Consider the following 19,529-nt stretch of genomic DNA (forward strand, 5'->3'; position numbering starts at 1 on the left):
CACGTAAAGCCGGCAAGTGTGTACTATATGTGAAGCACACATGTAACTGATAAGTGATTTTTTTTTCTGTCAGCTGTGTGTTTCCCAGCCCTACGTGGACCAAAAGGCCTCTGACCGTTATTTAAAGCTGCCCCAGCAATTCATTACAGTCTAGTCTGGCCTGGAGGTGAGTACACAGCATGTTCATGTGTTTTTATTTTTTACTTCTCTACAACCCAGAATTCTTATGGGACTTTATGCCCAACAGATGTCACAGATGTGGAGTTTGGGTGTCTTCTTCCTCATTGGCGCATCATATGGTACGTACGTTTTTTATTTGATTTCGAGCTGCTCGTGGTTTTCCTCATTTGACACTTCTTAAAAATGTGAACCTCCTCTTTTGTTTTCCCCTTGAGTAGCTTTAACTGTGTTAGTCATTTTACTCCACCCTGTTTGAGTGGATCAAATACTGTATATTTACATTAACTTTATATATATATTAGCCTTATCCAACTCTTCATTACAGATGTCTGATGACTAACTGCCTAGCAGGCTGCTGCTTGACCATATTCCTGAAGATCTTATAAATACTTCATTTTATTCTAGCTGATGATGGTAGAGCTTATACGTAGATGATATAACCTTCTACATTAAAGTGACTTCTTTAGATTCAGATGATGATGATAATAGAATCATGAAAGCAGATATTTGAATAACCAGGTTTAACATGGACCATTTGAACATCATATCCTGAGTACAAAAACTCAAAACTAGATCACTAGTGTGCATGCAGATGCAGTCAAATGTATTTAAAGCTGTAATCTGCCGTTCCTAGTGGTCGTAAATGTAGTTGCAGGAACTTCTGGACCAGAGTTTCTTTCAAAACTGAACATTATTGACTGTATGAAGTCAGTAGATTGGCAGTTCTTACCTGCAGAATGCTTTCTCTATGTGTTCTGATCCAACATTGTGACTCAGAAGTTATGAGAAGTGCAGACAGAGCGAGTCTGTATCGTTACAGCAGTTGGCACTTCGCAGTAAGGGAACTCGACCAGCTATGCATGCTGCGTTCGATTGCATGTGAAAGATCGGGAACTTCAGACTTGGCAGCACACACAGTGTTCAGAAAGACCTTTTCATCAATTTTGAAAATGTAGGACCTTGGACCATGTCTTATACAGACCATAGACTGTATATAAACTATTTTGCAAACAAAGCTTCAGAGTTAAATGGATAACATGTTGTATGGATAACATGATTTTTGTTTGGATCACACTGTAGTCATGACATTACACATCTCCTTTTTTGGACTTCATTCTTTATAGATACAATCTTTATTAAAAGTTCACCTGTCATTTCTTTTTTAAAAGTATGTGAAAGACGTTTCCAAACAAGCTTTGAATGTTTGATCTGAGTTGCCATTATGATATCAAAATGGTGCCATCCACTCCACATGGAAGTGTAATATATATGTGTGGTGTTCTCCATGTCCACAGCGGCTGAGGTGTGTTTTGATGAGCTGGGTTGCTTCGATGACATGCCTCCCTGGGGCGGCACTGGTCAGAGACCCACCCTCATCCTGCCCTGGAAACCTCAGGACATTGGGACTCGCTTCCTCCTCTTCACCCAGAAGAACCGCTTCTACCAGGCAAGAAAAGCTTTTAACTGCTTTGGTTTGGTAACAGATAACGAGGAGGTTGTGCCACACTTTTGATGTGTGTGTGTGTGTGTATGTGTGTGTGTGTGTGTGTGTGTGTGTGTGTGTGTGTGTGTGTGTGTGTGTGTGTGTGTGTGTGTGTGTGTGTGAGAACCATATGAGTAACCAGTAAATCCTTATTTATAGCAGCGCTTACCACTACTGTACTTTTAACCATTCGGTAATGGGCAGTATTTCTAAGTTTACAGGGACCTTGACCTTTGACCTATTACCTCCTAAATCTAGTCCATTCATCCCTGAAGTAGAGTGGACATTTGTGCAAAATCCCTCAAAGTGTTCTTGAAATGGTCACAGTGACTTTGAACTTTGACCTCCAAAATGGAATCACTTCTTCCTCTAGTCAAAGTGTGAGTTCAGCTACTTACCTTTCCATTCGAATAGATTTGTTTCTGAGCTCTCCTAACCAGGGTGGATCGCTGGACTGACCATGACAGGATCTCTTAGCCGCGCCCCACTTTTCCATCAATGACTGTTTTTGGACTTCTATTTTACATTTGGTGAAATTCTGATTATTATTTCAAGAGATAAATTTGGTAAAGAAGTGGCTGTCCCCATGCCTTGAACATACGTCGCTGTTGAACCCTCACTCACACATCCTAGCCTCATAATCTTCTGTAGCAGATAAGTGGATGTCAATAAAACCTTTTTAGCCTAACTGATGCCTCACTAAAGACATACCTTTGTAAGAATAGGTGGAAAGGTCCTGTCTTTGTGGTTTGCTTTTGGGATTGGAAGGAGCGTTTGTAGCCAGAAATGGCGATGACATAATATGTGGTATCAGACTTAACTAGGCAAGTTAGAGCAGACAGGGCTTTTCGGAAGGTGTGGCTTTAAGAGACAGGCTCTAAAACAGACCGTTTCAGACAGAGGCTGAGAATTTTTTAGAATTATTGTTTAGCTCTGAACAAGCCTGTGGATTTTGTCCTAATCACTTACCGTAACATTGGACTTGTGAGTACTGCATTAAGATAAGGCTAAAGGTAGAAGAAACATAGTGAACTCGTCATTTAAGCTCTCAACTGCTTTTCTGTTGAAACTGTCAGGAGATCAAAGCTGACAAAAGCGTCGACGCATCAAACTACAGTGGGGTCTTCAAGAGGAAGACTCGATTCATCATTCCTGGTCATTTGGTAGAAGGAGATGAGGATTGGCCACAGGATATGTGTAAGGTGAGAAAGCACACCTTCATATGAATGTGTTGGGAAAATACATGTGAAAACCCCACACAAATGAAAAACAACAACAACACAGAGGTCCCTACTGTCAGAGCCTGGGACCTTTACCCTCTAATATCTACCTGCAGAAGAGTTGGTGAATGCTTATTTTGTGAACATAGTGGCTACACATTGCCAAGGCAGGATAACCAGTGTTTGTTCTATGAAGGGATGATGTGTTGGAATAGTTATGGAATAGCTCACTATGAGATCATCCGATTCAAATGAACTCAATTCTGTTATTCTGCTCAAGACTCTGCATATTGTTATGCTGATATATTATATTGTATTCACAGATGTGTTCGCTCTTTTCATTGTTTCTGGTCAATTATGTGTGCTGTTTAATATTCCTTTAACATTTTTAACACGTTTTTATAAGTGCTGTATGAATGAACCTTAACATGTTTACTTATTAGGGACTAAATTGGGTGAACTGGCCCTTTGATTCCAAACTCGTTGCTGTGTCTAGGTTATGGTGAAGTGGGAGAATGTCAACTGTGTTGTTGTGGAGTGGAAGCAAGGAGTGAAGACACAGTATGGCCAAGCTGCCAACAACGCCAGGGTGGTGGCGGCCCAAGTGGCATACATGATCAAATTCCTCATGGTAAATATACAGTAGCACTTCTGATATCTTGTACAGTGATAGGTATGTTCTTTTGTTGGTTGGCTGATTTTTCACTCTGTTTCTGCAGTAATTTTGCTAAGCTATAGGCTTAAACATCTTGGACATATATTTCTGTATTGGACACCAAAAGATAAATGTGATAGCTATGTTCTTATCTGACTCCTATTAACAGAGCAGGAAAAAGTATTTCCCTACCCATTGGTTAGGTTCCTATAAAGGAGCATTACAACAAGTCGTTTACTTCCATAAAAATGGGATACTTTGAAAAGACAAACTTAAAAGTATGGTCTAAAATAAAGGGGTGCATGATGTTTACAAACATACGTATTTAATTGTACGTAAAACTTTTCATATTACCGTTTCCGACCAGGTGAGTATTAATGGAAAGGGTAGAGCTAGACAGGGTATACTCACACAGCTTACTACCAGTGGTTGGGTGACATATTGTATATTGTAGGGTGGTTGTTACAGGATCTTTAAACGTAACGTACTTGTTGCACTATGCAGGGCAAGTACAAGCAGGCGGCTCATCAGTTTCATATCATCGGCCACAGCCTTGGAGCTCACGCTGCAGGAGATGCTGGTAGCAGGATCTCTGGCCTGGCACGAATCACAGGTAAAGCTGCAGCAGTGCTACACCAATTGAAACTGGCCAAAAATATTGGTAAAGGACCCAGTCAAAAAGTATACATTTACTCATTCACGCCAATTCCTAGTCAATTTCCCTATATACAGTATATAGACACACTGGAGGATCTGTGGTGGTCAAGCAATCCTCAAATTAACTGCACCACATTATTATTACCTAGTTTCATTTGTAACTGTAACTTCATCTTTGTCGAATAATACACTTTTTTTACTCCATCATTGGATGTAGGTAGCTGAGACAGCTGAGTAATTTTTTTCTTTTTTCAAATATTATTTTTTGGGCCTTTTTGCTTTATTAGACAGATTGGAGAGACAGAGTTGAAATGGGGCAAAGAGAAGAGGTCATGCAGAGAACTGACCCGGGCGGGATTCAAACCCGGGTCTGCTGCGGGGCCTTGGCCCGGGGGGGGGGGGGGGGGGCGGGGGGGGACGCCCTACCCACTGAGCTACGGGCGCCACAGAGTTATTTTATTTTTATACATTTTGTATTTGATAATGAGATGAGATTCAGTAATAGGATCAGATAGATAAAGGGACTTAGTGATGTCAAACTATTCTTCCTTTGCTCAGGACTGGACCCAACTGAACCTTTCTTCCAGGACACTGATGCCAAAGTGTCTCTGGACACCAGCGACGCTGCCTTTGTGGATGTCATTCACACCGATGGACTCCCTTTCAACTCCAAACTTGGTACATCACACTGTTAATCACAATGAATCCTTTATTCATAGAGGTGAATCCCATTGAGACCAGCAAGGGAGACCTGTTCCTATTCACACGTAACCACTCACACACATTCATAGACCGATAGCAGGCTAACTATCGACATTCATACAAATACAAACGAGGCAAGGTGGGTTAAGTGTCTTGCCTAAGGACACAACAACCATGACATAAGTGGCAGGGATCGGACCGCCAACCCTTCGATCATTGGCCGGGTCTACCACCTGGAAAGCATTCAGAGTGGAAAACTTTCAAAAACTTTAGTACAAATTTTTATTATAATGATGATTATACTGTACCTGTAGTAGTAGTCTAGTTCAGAAATGTGACCATGCTTACAGAGATAAAAGAAAATCAATATTCAGAGCTTTTCTTCGGCCAGAGGGATAAAGGGAGCTTATATTGAAATCATTTTTATATAAACATTTTGGTCAAACTTGAAGGAAATCTTAAATGTCTGTAGATAAAGCGTTTTTTTATTTTCCAGGTCTGGGCATGTCACAGTCAATGGGCCACATTGACTTCTACCCCAACGGAGGAGAGCTGATGCCCGGCTGCTCTGCCAATAGAGGCAAGCCCAGTGACTTGGATGCCATCTGGATGGGTGAGAGAAATAAACACGCATGCGCACGCGCACACACACACACACACACTGCGCTCCTTCACACTAAATTCAATCGGCAATTTGGTTATTATACTATCATCGGGTAGTTATTATTAATCTGGTTCAATACAATTGACAGAGATTAATGCCTGCTAATTATTTAACATTTCATCACGTCAACTAGTCTGTCTCATTCTAAACTGAAACTGAGACTAAGAGCAGGGTTTTGTCCTTGATCAGAATACATTACCTCTGGGTGTCTCCTATTAAAAGTTATGTCTAACATGTCTAATGTTTTGATTTCAGATAAAGACTTGAATAAATGTAGTGCAGTTTTTTCTCCCATATCCTCAAAGTATGTTGATGAAGCATATTAGCAGACTCTGCAGTATGCATTGTATGAGAGTGAAGCCTCCCCAGAATTCCCTCTGTTTTGTACTCTTGAAGTAAACATCCATAATGGAAAGTACTTATACTTAGGCGTCAGCAATAATGGCTTCCCATTTCTGGGTCTCTGCTCTGCTCCTCCCTCTGCTCCCCAACATCTCCTGTGTTCACGGGGATAACCCAAATGCGACGGTGCCCTCTTGTGGTGTTCAGAATGATTGCATTATTTTCCCCCACCCTACTACATAGGGCCCAGCGACTCCATCTCAGGGAATGAGTCACTTGTCATGATGTCATCAAATTCGTATTCCAAACGTATTTGCCACGCAATTTACTTTAATTTAATGATGATTTTAAAGAAACACTAGAAAATTCACAGGAAAGACATATTTTTGTTATGTTTTCCGATTGGTCAAAATCTTCTTATCCCATGGTTCCATAGTTTCCCTGTCTGTGTGGGTTACCAAGTAAGAGACTAAAATGTCTGAAAACTTGAACGCACACGATGTGACCTTTAACATATCACTGCTATAGACGTCTTTCCGGGCCAGTTTCCTTCATAGGACACGATAACTCACACAACGTATTTTCCTCAACCCTGCGACTTCACAATGCAGAATCGCTGTGGAATATGTGGAGTCGTCCCAATGGAAAAGATTGTAAAGAAACTCCCAGGAGGAGTTATTTCCTGCTGGACCAATCTGAGCAAATATTTTCTAACATGGATGACGACAGCCTTTTCTTTTGAAATGTGCTTCTGAGTAGTCAGGCTCAAGTGGCAGGGCTGGTGCCATGTCTGGGTATGTGTGTGTGTGTGTGTGTGTGTGTGTGTGTGGGGGGGGGGGGGGGCGTTTTAGCACAGCTGAACGCGCCACTTTTGATCCTATAGATAAGAGAGGGAGACTGAAAGCCAGTGCTGCATAGCTGGAGGTCTTGGAGTGCCTGGTGTTTGCCCTGCACTGCAAAGATAAAACAAAACACGCCGTCACCTCTCTTTTTATATGTCTGTCACTCCATGGCACTCTGGCTCTGTCTTTCTGTTTCACTCTAAAACTCTTATTAACATTATTATTCCTTTTCTCATATATTTATATCTCAAAAAGCTTTTCATCTAAACTGCTGAGTCTTTGTCATGCTCACTGATGCACAATGACCCAGACAGAAGGTTGTGAGGTCATATCATATCTGAAATTCAAGACTCCGATCTGCATCCACATCTTATTCCTATACCCTGTTACAACTACATCCCTTCTCATGTATTCTCTCCCCTGTGATCACCTGTTCCAAACTTTTTACAGGGACCAAGAAGTTTGATGGGTGTAACCATGCACGGGCCTACGACTACTACAGCGAGAGCATCGTCAAGCCCGAGGGCTTTGTAGGGTTCCCCTGCTCTGACCAGAACACTTTTGCTGCAGTAAGTATTTTGGCTCAACTAAGAATGTTAAAGTTCCACTGCTATTCCACTTTAAGTTTTGGTCATTGTTTTAGGTAGAATTCTCCTGTCCCTGTCCCACCTCCTTTTAAAGGTGTAGGACTTAGAGATACTTGAGAATGCTTGTTATCAAAGTCACCTTTTGTCCAAATCAGTTAATATCTCCTCACAGGCTGCTATACATGTGTGTGTGGAAAAAAAAATCCAGTTTTAATATACAGCCTAGGCTCTGTAAAAGGGCATGTTTCTAGCTAAAAGTGGGTCCCCTTTGTTTACATACCCCATTACAGAGCCTAGGCTGTGTATTAACACCAGATTTAATGATTTGACAAAAAGGGATTTTAACAATCCAGAATCACTGACTTCACCTTTAATTGAAATGATATAAGATCTTTGATATGGACAACCCTTACAAGATGGTTTGCAATCGGTCAATGGCGTGTCAAAGATCACCAAAAAAAGATCTGCACTGGTATACCTCACTAATATGACTAAACCCACCAATTGCAGTGATTTTGCTGAACATATTCAATAAAGTCTGAAGTATCTATCCATTGTATTATTCCACTTAGTCCTGGTCAGGGTCATGGTTGGTCAACAGAGCGGACAGAGCAGCCCCTCTCCTCCTCGTTGCTATGCCTACAGCCACATAGGGAGGCTTCCATCCACCTTAACTTACCCTCCTGTAGCAACTCACCCCCTCACTGTAGCAACTCACCCCCCCTCACTGTAGCAACTCACCCCCCTCACTGTAGCAACTCACCCCCTCACTGTAGCAACTCACCCCCCTCACTGTAGCAACTCACCTCCTCACTGTAGCAACTCACCCCCTCACTGTAGCAACTCACCCCCTCACTGTAGCAACTCACCCCCCTCACTGTAGCAACTCACCCCCCTCACTGTAGCAACTCACCCCCTCACTGTAGCAGTGTCCATACAGCCCCCTGCCTGCGCCATGGATCCACCATCTCATTCTTTCAGTCACTAGCCACAGCATGTGATCATAGACAAAGACAGACAGTGCTGCATGTGTGATAAGGAAGTTCTGGACATTCTCAGGGTGAGATTCTCCGGATCATTTCCAGAGTTCATGTGTGAAAGGGCTTTTAGTGGGATTCCTGGACAGTGGACAGTCATTTCAAATTGAGGAGAGCTTCGTTTTCACTTCTGAACTGAAGAAAAGGGTCTGTAAAACAATTTTGGTTTGAGTGTCAAGAAAACAAAATACATTTTTATTTTATTTTAGTTGCCCATCTTCCAAAATGGCCACAATCGAAATGATGCATTCTTGAAGAAGTTCCTATATGAAATATTGATGTTTTGCATATTATCCACTTCCGTCTTTTTATTAAATTTTTGTTGCATTATGTTTCATAACTTCTATCCTATATGTTTAACCTAAATAAAGTAGAAGTCCAAATATTTTGCCACCAATGACCAATGACTCCTGATATAATGGGGGTGGGGGAAAATGCTGTGTAGATCGGCTTTAATGAGCACTGCAGCCTGGGTTCAGACAGGAGGAGAGGCGCTGGATATCTCCACCATCTCAGCAGGAGTATGGGACTGCCACCTGTTGCTGTATGACACTGATATAGCTGTGAACCCTTTTTTTTTTTAGAAGTTGATTCGGCAAGATTGTATTTTTCTTGCAGCTGATGTAAATGGGTTTCCCTCATGTCTTCCATGGTGAGCGAGGGGGGGTGGGGGGGGGGGCTTGTATCTGCAGCTGTTGGTGTTAATGACAGTTTATCCCTGCTTTGGACACATGTCCCCGATCAAAGGAGGAGCCCGGGGAGTGCCGAGCATGACCTCATATGACAATGTCCCTGTTGAGAAATGACAGTGCCCTCCTTGTAAGTTCAACTCGTAAACACTCCCTGCTGTTTATTCCTGCAGGCCGGTAGACCCACACAACACAAAGCCAGCCTGTTCCCACACACTAACTTATCACAAAAGAAGCGCCATTCTCCACCTTCATATTTATAAGGTGGCAATCTGCAACATTTTAGCAGGAGGATGAGGGTGGAAAGCTCCCCAGGGTTTGTCACTTTTCCCCTCGGACAGTCAAACAGTCTTCCTCATCAGAGCGGGGCATTCTTCACACCTCACTGTGCCCTTCCTTGCCTTCACAGGGAAAGTGTTTCCCATGTGCAGACAACACATGTCCTTTGATGGGTCACAGTGCTGACAAGTTCCCTCTGACTGATGGCGTCGCCAAGACCAAGTACTTCCTCAACACGGGCAGTAGAAGTCCCTTTGGCAGTGAGTACTCGGTCCTTATGCAAAAAATAAAAAGAGTGACATGTACTCCTATTTTCTAAGAACTCACTGAACCACTGAAAGCTCTTCATATCACTATATGAAATGATGACACTTTAAACTGTGTGCCTCCAAGTGTTGGTGGTTTGTATGCATTCAGCTCAGTTGAGGGATAACATACAAATTGTATATATGGGCTGGTACCATTCTCCACCCATCGTCATAACCATTTTAAAAATCCTAAAAATTCGAAAGGCATACGTCATCCATGAAAACAAAGCCATTTTGCCATTATTAAACTCTAAGAAAGTAGAGCAACCTTTCAGACATTTCACATGTATAGACCACAGGATTGCAGGTTACACTGACACAGTAATGTTTAAATAAATATGCAAATTTTATAATATCTAACTAATTATGTTTACATTTGCATTTCTTTAAAAAGAAAAAAAGAATCTAGATGTTGGATAAGGCCAGAGTTCAATTTTTTTTTTCTTATTTTTACAACATATAGTCCAAAGATTTTACTGAACAGATTTTGGATACAGCGTTTATTAATTTTATTAAAAATGCATTTGCTGCATGTTATTATTTAGAAGAAAATGCCTCATATATCAGACAATGAACAATATATGAACAAATTATTCCGTAATAACCTTCAGAAAAGTCTTAAGAATGATTATGGAAAGTTGGGCTACAGTCTACTGTAAGTGCTTTAGAAGTTGAGATTTTTGATATTTAGTATTGAAAACTAATGTTGAGATGGAAAGAATATAGGAGAAACATACAGACGCACACAGACAAGGTTTAGGTAAATAAACCCCTTAATGTACATTTTGGATCTTTGATGTATACTAGTTTGACAGAAGATATGTAATGGAAGATAAATAGGAAAAACTTTTGTCTGCAGTGTGATGTCACAACTGTGCAAAATGTAGGGTTTGACAGTGAGACCATAAAACACTCTTTCTGCCTTTTCTCAGGCTAGGATGAACCGATTTCTAAAACGTTTGCACATTTATACTACATAGGATCTCAGAGTTCAATACACCCACTCATATTCATATTCCCACTGGTGAAGTAGGTCTTTAAGTTTGTATATAAATGATTATGATTATGCTGATAAAGAGCATATAGTTGCGGTCTGCCCTAAGGGGAGAGGAGTCATCAGTCATAACTGCTTAAAATAAATATTACTTTTATCATACAGTACTCCAGTGAATCTGGAAATGCTTCCAACCTTACATGTTTGTTCTGGTTTTCGTTTCTCTAGCTTACAGCTACAAAGTAACGCTGACCCTGGACGGGCCCAGCTGGAAGAACGTGGGCTACATGTATGTGACTTTGACTGGAGACAAAGACAGCACCGAAGAACACCGCATCCATGTGTAAGAACAACACCGTTAATAAACTAACCGTTACTAACTAAACATTAACAGTTAGTTAATGCTTAATAAGCTTTAACAATGCATTAACTGACCGTTAATAGCATTAAGTAACCATTAACTATCGGTCATTGTATTGTAAGTGGGCGGCAGTGGCGAATGGGTAGGGAAGTCGCCTCTGGAGTGCAGGGTCGGAGGTGTCTAAGTGTCCCTGGGCAAGACACTGAACCCCAAATTGCACCCGATGGTTCAGAGGGCACATTGCATGGCAGTTACTGCCATCGGTGTATGAATGGGTGAATGTGGTAAGAAATGTAAAGCGCTTTGGGGCTGAGAAAATCGGCTAAAAAGCGCTATATAAGTCAAGTCCATTAACCATTTAAGTGTTACCCCATGTGGCATCCCAGATTGGGGACACCTCATCTAGGATGTTGTGCTTGTCTTTGTTAACCAAGCCCGGCAGCTTGAACAACTGTGCACCTTCTCCTATATGATCATATGACACTGTGCAGTTACACATGTTCACTGACTGTGTCATTTTACAGCACAGCCACTGGACTATAGCTTTCATCTCTTCTTTATGACTGCATGGTATAACAGGAGCTAATGCAGTGGGCATGAAGGCTTTGAAGCCACAGTTACACTGACCACTATATGGTTCCTCCAGAAATCTCAACCTGGATAGGAAGGTTTAAAGAGAAGTACATACTAGAGAACTCCATTTCTTTGATGGGCTCCACTCCATGCCTCCTCCCTACCAGCTGGACATGTTCTTTGTCAGCCAAGGTGGTGGTGGGTGCTAATCCCAAACTCTAGGCTTCAAAGCATCTCTCTTTTCATGATGTGTTTTGGAGACAGGAGGCATTTAAGACTCACTCAATGTTCTTTAAGCCTTTCCCCTTTAAAAAACTGAGAGATGACGACCCCTAAACTGGCACTGGCCATGTACTGTGTGGGAGGGAGCAGCTGCTTGGCAAAGGGCTCCTGTGTGATGGCATACTCTTTAAGTTGAGAACAATCTACGTACATGTGTTGGGAAATTTGATTTTGTCGTTAAAATCCACTTTGGAGATTTCTAAAGAAATGAAGAACTCCATATCTAATTTTACAACTTGGCTTTTGCTTTGTGGTTCAAATAAATTGGGCTACGTTTGACACGGGTACCAGGTGAAAGGAATAAAGACATGTAGGCCTATACTATGACACAGGAATATTGCTTTCATATTTGCTCTATTGGAGTGGGTGATCAAACAGGAACGTGTTGTTCGGTTGATAATGCAAAGTATGTGTCTGTAGAAACTACAGTGAAAGTGCTATAAAGTAATGTTGTTGCCTGAAGTATTATATTACTATTAGTTTATCTAATAGGGGAAGATCACATCACCATCCAACTCAGTAGCAGTGTTCACATTTCCCTGTCAACGCCCATCCATGGAGAAGGATTGTTAATGAATAAATGCATTACATGCCCTTAAGCTATAGTGTGTAACTTCTGTCGAACCCATGAGAAATTCTGAGTTACAACAACACTGTCGGCGCATCTACATGAGGTAAGCCTTCTTAGATGGTGTGTGGATTTTATACCTTCTGCTGTACGTCCAGGTTTTTTCTTAGCAGTAGAATCAACAACTGAAACATTTCTTGGGCTCTCCTTGGGATTTTTCTGAGCTCTTGCACCAGTGTCGGGGACATGGCGGGCGACAACAGTTTGTAAACGCTGCCATACTGAGAAATACAGAGAGAGTTTTGTGGAGCTGATAGGCTTAATCGACTTTGTGTCAACTAGTTTGGCGATGGCCTGAATGTAACAGACATTCATTCATACCTATGTCAAAGTTACGCGCTATAGCTTTAAGCCTGTTCTGAGTGAGATCTGTTGTGTAATTTTTTCCCCAGCGGTACCATGACGCCTGGCCGGACCTACGTTATGCTGCTGGACGCTGAGGTGGACATTCGTGAGGTGACAGAGCTGAAGTTCAGATGGAACAACCACATCTTCAACCCCATGAAACCAAAGTATGGAGCCAGCAGTGTGGAGCTGCAGAGAGGCAGCGACAAGAAGGCGTAAGTGTCTTTTTCTCTCAACACGAGTGCTCTCCTCAAGATTCAAGATGGTTTATTTATCATGTGCACATTAACAATTACAGCAGCAGTCATCATTGGCAATGCAATTCTTAACCATGCTCCTCTCAGCAATGTGATATAGAAGAAGAACAACACAAGTGAAGAGAGCCACACCTGAGACACAAATAAACACAACAGTAGTGCAAGGACACAGTGCAGATAGAAAGTGTAGAGATAAGGTGCACCGTATAGATATTAAGTAGGAAGCATAATTAAATAAAATGTAGACGATTTGGAATACTGTAGGGGAGAACGGGGTAAGTAGGCACACTTTTTACTCTAGTGAGAATTGCTCATCACCTAAACATCTTTCAATAGTCATTCCTACATTAAATTGAAGCTTAAGGTGTTGGCTTGAAATGTGTACCCCTCACTTTTTCTATCTTATTGTAATAAAGAAGAAATTAATCATCAAAGACACCCTTACACATTGTGACAACCAACCCCATCAAGGGGTCGGTTGTCAAACACTATGGGGTTGTTTGTCACAATGTTATCTTAATGGGAATAATCTTAAAAAGAAGGCAATAAAGTAGAACTAAATTTGAAAGTTTAATTGCATTGTCAAGTTGACAAATAGGCCTACATAACTTACTGTAGCCTTGGCAGCTGGTCTAGTTTGGGATGCACTGGGTTGTTTTGATTTTGTTGCCCTTTTTTCTTTTGCATGCTAGCTGCCTTTTCCTGCTCTATTCTTTCCTTCTCTGGGGTGTCAGTGAGGATACAGCTTGACAATTTCTTTCGTTATTGGGTTCCTTTTCTGGCTGCAGCCTTGAGATAACATGTGACAACCAACCCCCCAAAAAATGTGACGACTAACCCCAACTTGAATTTCTTGCTAGCATCAAGGCCAACAACCATCTGACAACTATTTAGCTTGCTAACCACAATCTAAACTATAGTTTACCCTTCACACTTTGTATGGGTAACAAGTGTTTTGTTATAAACCCATTGTGTAAAAGCCTAGAAGAAAAATACTGAGGAGCTAAATATTTTCAATTCGACATGAAAAACACAAACAGTCGTCTCACCTCAAATTCAGCAGTCTAACTCCAAGGAAGACTATGTAGGTGACCTCTGATCCCAATTCTGGATATTTACATACCAAAATTTCACAGACAGCGCCTTCTGGTTCCGAGATATAACGATTGTGACAACCAACCCGTGTGACAAATTACCCCGTTCTCCCCTACATGGAAATAAGAATAATAAATATTCTGCCGTGTGAGGTGACCTTGGGTGCTCTGAAAGGCACCTATAAATAAAATGAATGATTAGTGTTATTATTATTGATAACTGTAGTGAATTAGGATACTGTACATGTAATAGAATCATGTTAAATCTAATAAAGAATATGTATACAGTATGTGATATGTACAGATGTATATAATGAGTTATACCAGTTATCACACCTTTTGTATGTGATCATACAAAGAGGGAAAATGAGGCAAACCGTCACAGCAACAGTTTGTTGACCATCAGCTGTTTTCATCCAGACCATTCTATAAGGAGATGGTTTGGTGTTGAAGGCTGTATTTAATACCAGTGATGTTAAATGAAGACAGTGCTTTCCCCCTTAAAAGTAAATTCCAATCAGTAAAAGTATTTGTAAACGTTTCATTAACCCGTTGTTAGCATTGCCAAGCAGAGCACATTTTGGTTTTCTGATAAGAATATGCGTTTAATCCGATCCATCTAAAATGATTCCATTGTATATTTATTGAAACTATGATATCCCTTTCCACTGTGGACATTAAATGTGTTGCTATTAAACACAGTGACTGTTAGCTAAAATCTAGGAGAGACTGCTGTATGATACTGAAGAAGTGAAGATTACAGGAGACACAAGTCAACCACGTTTCACAGCTGTGCTCTGTGAGGCCCCTCAACACATGGAATGAATCGTGCTTCTTAAAACATGGAATCATTATCAAGTCAAATCTAGTCCAAAGTCATGAATTTAATTTTTATTTATTTAACCTTTATTTATACTCAAGATATCATTGAGGGGGTGACCCTCATTTGCAATGATGTCGAGAAACAAAAACAACAATACATACACAATATACTATGCAAATACATCAAAGACAGAGGTGTCTGGAAATAAATTTAAATTGGTAAAAGTACAATACGGCCTAATTAAAACAGTTACAGTTAGAGTTTGGTAGATTTAACCCTCCTATTGTACTGGGGTCAATTTGACCCCACAAGACATTTCTTTTGAGGGGAAAACATGTTTGTCATTCACCAAATGGTCTGAAAATTATAGGGGTTGTTCAATACTATGCTTCTGATGATTCCTATACATTTGAAGTGTTTTGATAAAATTATGGGTGTTTTATTGAATTTTATAACACCTGTTGTACTCTGGGGTCAATATGACCCCGCAGCACACAATGGTGCAATGGGGCAAAATGTCACACTATACTGCTTCTAACAGAGGAAATACCCGCCCCCCCTTCTTCTAACGACATCCACACACACACACCTACACACACACACAAACACACACACACACACACACACACACACCTACACACACACCTACACACACACGCACACTTCACCAGCACACACACACACACGAGCACACACACGCACGCAAGTACGCACATACACACACACACACACACACACACACACACACAGACCCACACACACACACACAACACAGACACACACACACCCACACACACATACACACACACACCCACACACACACATGCACATACCTGTACATGAGCACACACCCACGAGCGCACACACACACACACACACACGCACACGCACACACACATGCACACATGAGCACTCCCCCCCAAAAAAAACACACACAGACACACACAAACAGAACCAACACCTGTGCCTTTGATGTGTGGGGTCAAGCAATGGTTAGGAAAACAAAACACATAAACAGATCGTTTCCCGCAGACTCTGCACCATTTCAAACCTTAGTCTGAGACAGGCAGCATGATCAGTAGGCAGCAGGCTTTACCTTAGAGGTGTGTGAGCTCATTTTGAACCAAGTTCAACAAAATGCAATGAAGTGAATCAGCAAAGATCACTCCATAACTACCGGCCTCGCATGCAACTGAGGGCCAAATCGAGGGTGACTCACTTCTAAAAAGTACATTTTTGCAAAGTTTTACATGTTGTAATGTTGTGTTGTGATGTTTATTATGTCAGGTAAAGAGGGAGGATAAAGTTGAGTATAAAACTGAAAAACTGAGGTCAGTGATTATTTATGCTTTTTGCCTTAGAAACAGTCAAACCAGGCGAGAACTGACCCTGCCTGGTTTGACTGTCTAAATCCAAAAATGCATACTTTTATATAAACAAGGTCTGTTGGCCCTAAATTCAAAAACTAAGGGAAATATTTGTGGTAATGGGTTGGACTCAAGTCAGACTAAAGGTGTAACACAAAATTAATTGATAATTTATACTTTATAGGCTTTAAAAAACAGCCGAACTGGGCGGGGTCAATATGACCCCAGAGGACCATGGGTGTTTGTATTTGCTCCTATTAAAAAAATGTAAGTGATTCAAAAACAGTTTTTTCACTAACCTTTGACATAAGCCACTCTCTAATGAGTCATATAGTCAAAATCATGTTAGGGATTTTTTTTTTTTTTTTTTTTTTATTTCAAATCGAAAAATTTTTATATTTTTATGTAAACAAGGTCCGTTGGCCTAAAATTCCAAAACTAAGGCAAATATTTGTGGTAATGGGTTGGACTCAAGTCAGAGTAAAGGTGTAACACAAAATTTATTGACAATTTATACTTTAGGCTTTAAAAAAACACCAAACCGTTTGGGGTCAATATGACCCCAGAGGACCATGGGTGTAAGTCTGTCGGGAGTACATTACGAGGGTTAAGATAGTATGCTAGAATAACATGCTTGGATACATAGTGATTCAGGTTGGGACAATAGCAAACATTAAAAAGGACTAATGAACAGAGCTGGGCTGTGTATCTGATGTCAAACTCTAGCAGTCCTGCATTGAGTAGGCTCTGTACTACTGGCTTCACTACATAGCATGTGCTAGCGTTGGCCACTAGGGGGCAGAATGGGACTAGCCCTAGTGCCCTCTACTGGTTAGGGTTTAGAGAGTGTATGGTAGAGTACATCCTGCAGATGTCTGGTATGAATGCATGCCTTTCTCTCATACCATTACAATACATCTATCTATATAAAGAAAGATTTAGCTTGTTCTAGGACAAAATTTAACAAAAGTGTACAAAAGCAATATTAATTCTAGATTTAGTTTCTCAGCCAACACAGATTTGTATTCATTTATTCCTCGGGGCTAATGTCAATGACATCTTTTTATAGATAACAATTGATCATTCTTAAGGTGAGAAACTGTAGGTGAATAGGGTGACATTTTTTAACGTATCGATATCGTAATGAAACTTTGACATTACAAATGTAATATAGTCACACAAAAGTAATCCGACTCAATTACCACGTCTGCCTCACTAGAATGTGTGGTGGTGTGTTTACCTGTACAACTAGCCTTGTACAGAATAATTCACCCACCTCAGTGTTGTCATGACATATCACCTAAACATACAGACTAGAACGTTTTTTTTTATACCAGGCCTTAAATAGGTTTAATAATGCTGTGAAAACGGCTTATTTAACATGGGAGTCCATGAGAAATAGTTTTGATGCCTCCCCTTAGTGGCCACTCGGTGAACTGCTTTTTTTTGTCACTTCCGCAATGGATGCTGGTAGAACTCGCTGTGTTTGGGGCTTGTTTGGGACGTTTCTAGGCATAAGATAATATCAAGAAACGCTACAATGTAAAATACAGCCAGAGAAAGGAGGACTGTGCAGATAAACACACCACCACATTTATACCACCACCTTTAAATACATGTTTGAATAAATGTGAAAATTTGCCAATATCTAACTAATTATGTGTACATGTGCATCTCTTTGAAAACTTAAGATGTTGGATAAAGCCAGAGTTCAAATATTAATTTCATTTTACAACATATCGGAGTCCAACTTTTTACAGATCAGGTTTTGGATACATCCTTTTAGATTTTTAGAAATTAGAAAATACTATTTACCGTTCTAATTTTTTTTATTTCATCCAAATCTATCAATATCAGACAATGAATAACACATGTACAAATCCCTCAGTAATAACCTTGAGAATAGTGCTAAGAATGATTATGGAATGTTAAGTTGATTCACAAGTGCCTAGGAAGTTGAGGTTTGGATAAAAAAGTTAAAGTAATGTTGATATAATGTCAGATAAAGATGGTTGTATAGGAGAAATATACAGATGCAAACAGACAAGGTTTATTCAAATAAACGCATTAATGAACATATAGTGGACATTTGATTTATTAGGATGAAGGAAGACATTTTGTGGAAGCAAAATAGACAAAAAATGCCCAAATTGACGAATGTTTGAGTAAACAATGTGTTTGCCTGCCGTGTATGGGCTTAAAGTGAAATGTCTATTACCATTCTCTTCTATAAGGTCTCACTCACTCTCTTCTTGTGTCTGCCTATCTCTCCTTTCACAGCTTCTCCTTCTGTGGAACGGAGAGAGTGCGGGAGAATGAGATCCAGTATGTGCTCCCATGCTAAGCTGAAGCAGTCGCCAATCACCATCTCGCTCACTGTCTTTCAATAAAGAGTTTGCTCTCAGCTCCCCTCTTTTCTTCAGCTCACTCTCATTGGATGTGTGTGGATGTAGTGTAGTGTTCTCTGAGGGTCAGCCAGTGGACGGCCTGGAGAACATCACTGATCAACACACACATTAGACAGGAAACAGGAAAGAAGGCTGGTGATGACCGGAATGTTAAACCCAGACTGTGACTGGGTTCCAAATCACATACTTTTTCTTTTTTCTCTTCTACATGCTACAGCTGATAATAAAAAAAAATCTTGTTAGCCTGCAGCAGGCATACAATTGGGACATACTTTTACTTATTTATTTCATCCTAACATGGCTCCTTGATCTTGCCTCTTGCTTACACATCTGTCTCATCTCTGGTTGTTTTCATACAGAGGCTCTGTCGATGGAGCGCACTGGATTGTGGGTCAGAATCGCCCAAATAGCATGCTGATTTCAACACAAAAAATCTCGGCCGTATGTAGAAGACATTCGGGTATTTTTAAGCATACTAAATCTGACCACAAGAATCGGGACATCCTAAATCTTTTTCTATTCAATTGCAGAAAGTATGGGGATTGGAACACAGGGTGTACTACCCACCAGTATATAGGCCTACAAGCACACATTAAACAGTCGACTAGTTAATAACTTGATGGACAAATATTAATTGGCCATCGACTATTTTGAAGTACTTTTTGATGCAAATAAGTAAAAATTCCCTGTTCCAGCTTCATAAATTTGAGGACTTGCTGCTTTTTTCTTTTAATTATTATAATTTTCTTTTA

The 19,529-nt window shown here is 40.6% G+C and overlaps 1 protein-coding gene across 1 annotated transcript; it reads left to right on the top strand.

The window, feature by feature from the left end:
* Window positions 1-247: 247 nt before the first annotated feature.
* Window positions 248-18,713, top strand: LOC307257914 (inactive pancreatic lipase-related protein 1-like; the record flags this gene model as incomplete). The annotated part of the gene is made up of 12 exons (XM_080037275.1): window positions 248-299; window positions 1,476-1,627; window positions 2,740-2,865; window positions 3,380-3,514; window positions 4,043-4,151; window positions 4,754-4,873; window positions 5,394-5,510; window positions 7,196-7,314; window positions 9,468-9,597; window positions 10,868-10,982; window positions 12,876-13,043; window positions 18,650-18,713. The coding sequence occupies 12 exons, from the start codon at window positions 248-250 to the stop codon at window positions 18,711-18,713; spliced, it is 1,407 nt and encodes a 468-aa protein (XP_079893401.1).
* Window positions 18,714-19,529: the final 816 nt, after the last annotated feature.

This window comes from Ammodytes marinus, assembly GCF_949987685.1.
Source record: "Ammodytes marinus genome assembly, chromosome: 11".
NCBI lineage: Eukaryota > Metazoa > Chordata > Actinopteri > Uranoscopiformes > Ammodytidae > Ammodytes > Ammodytes marinus.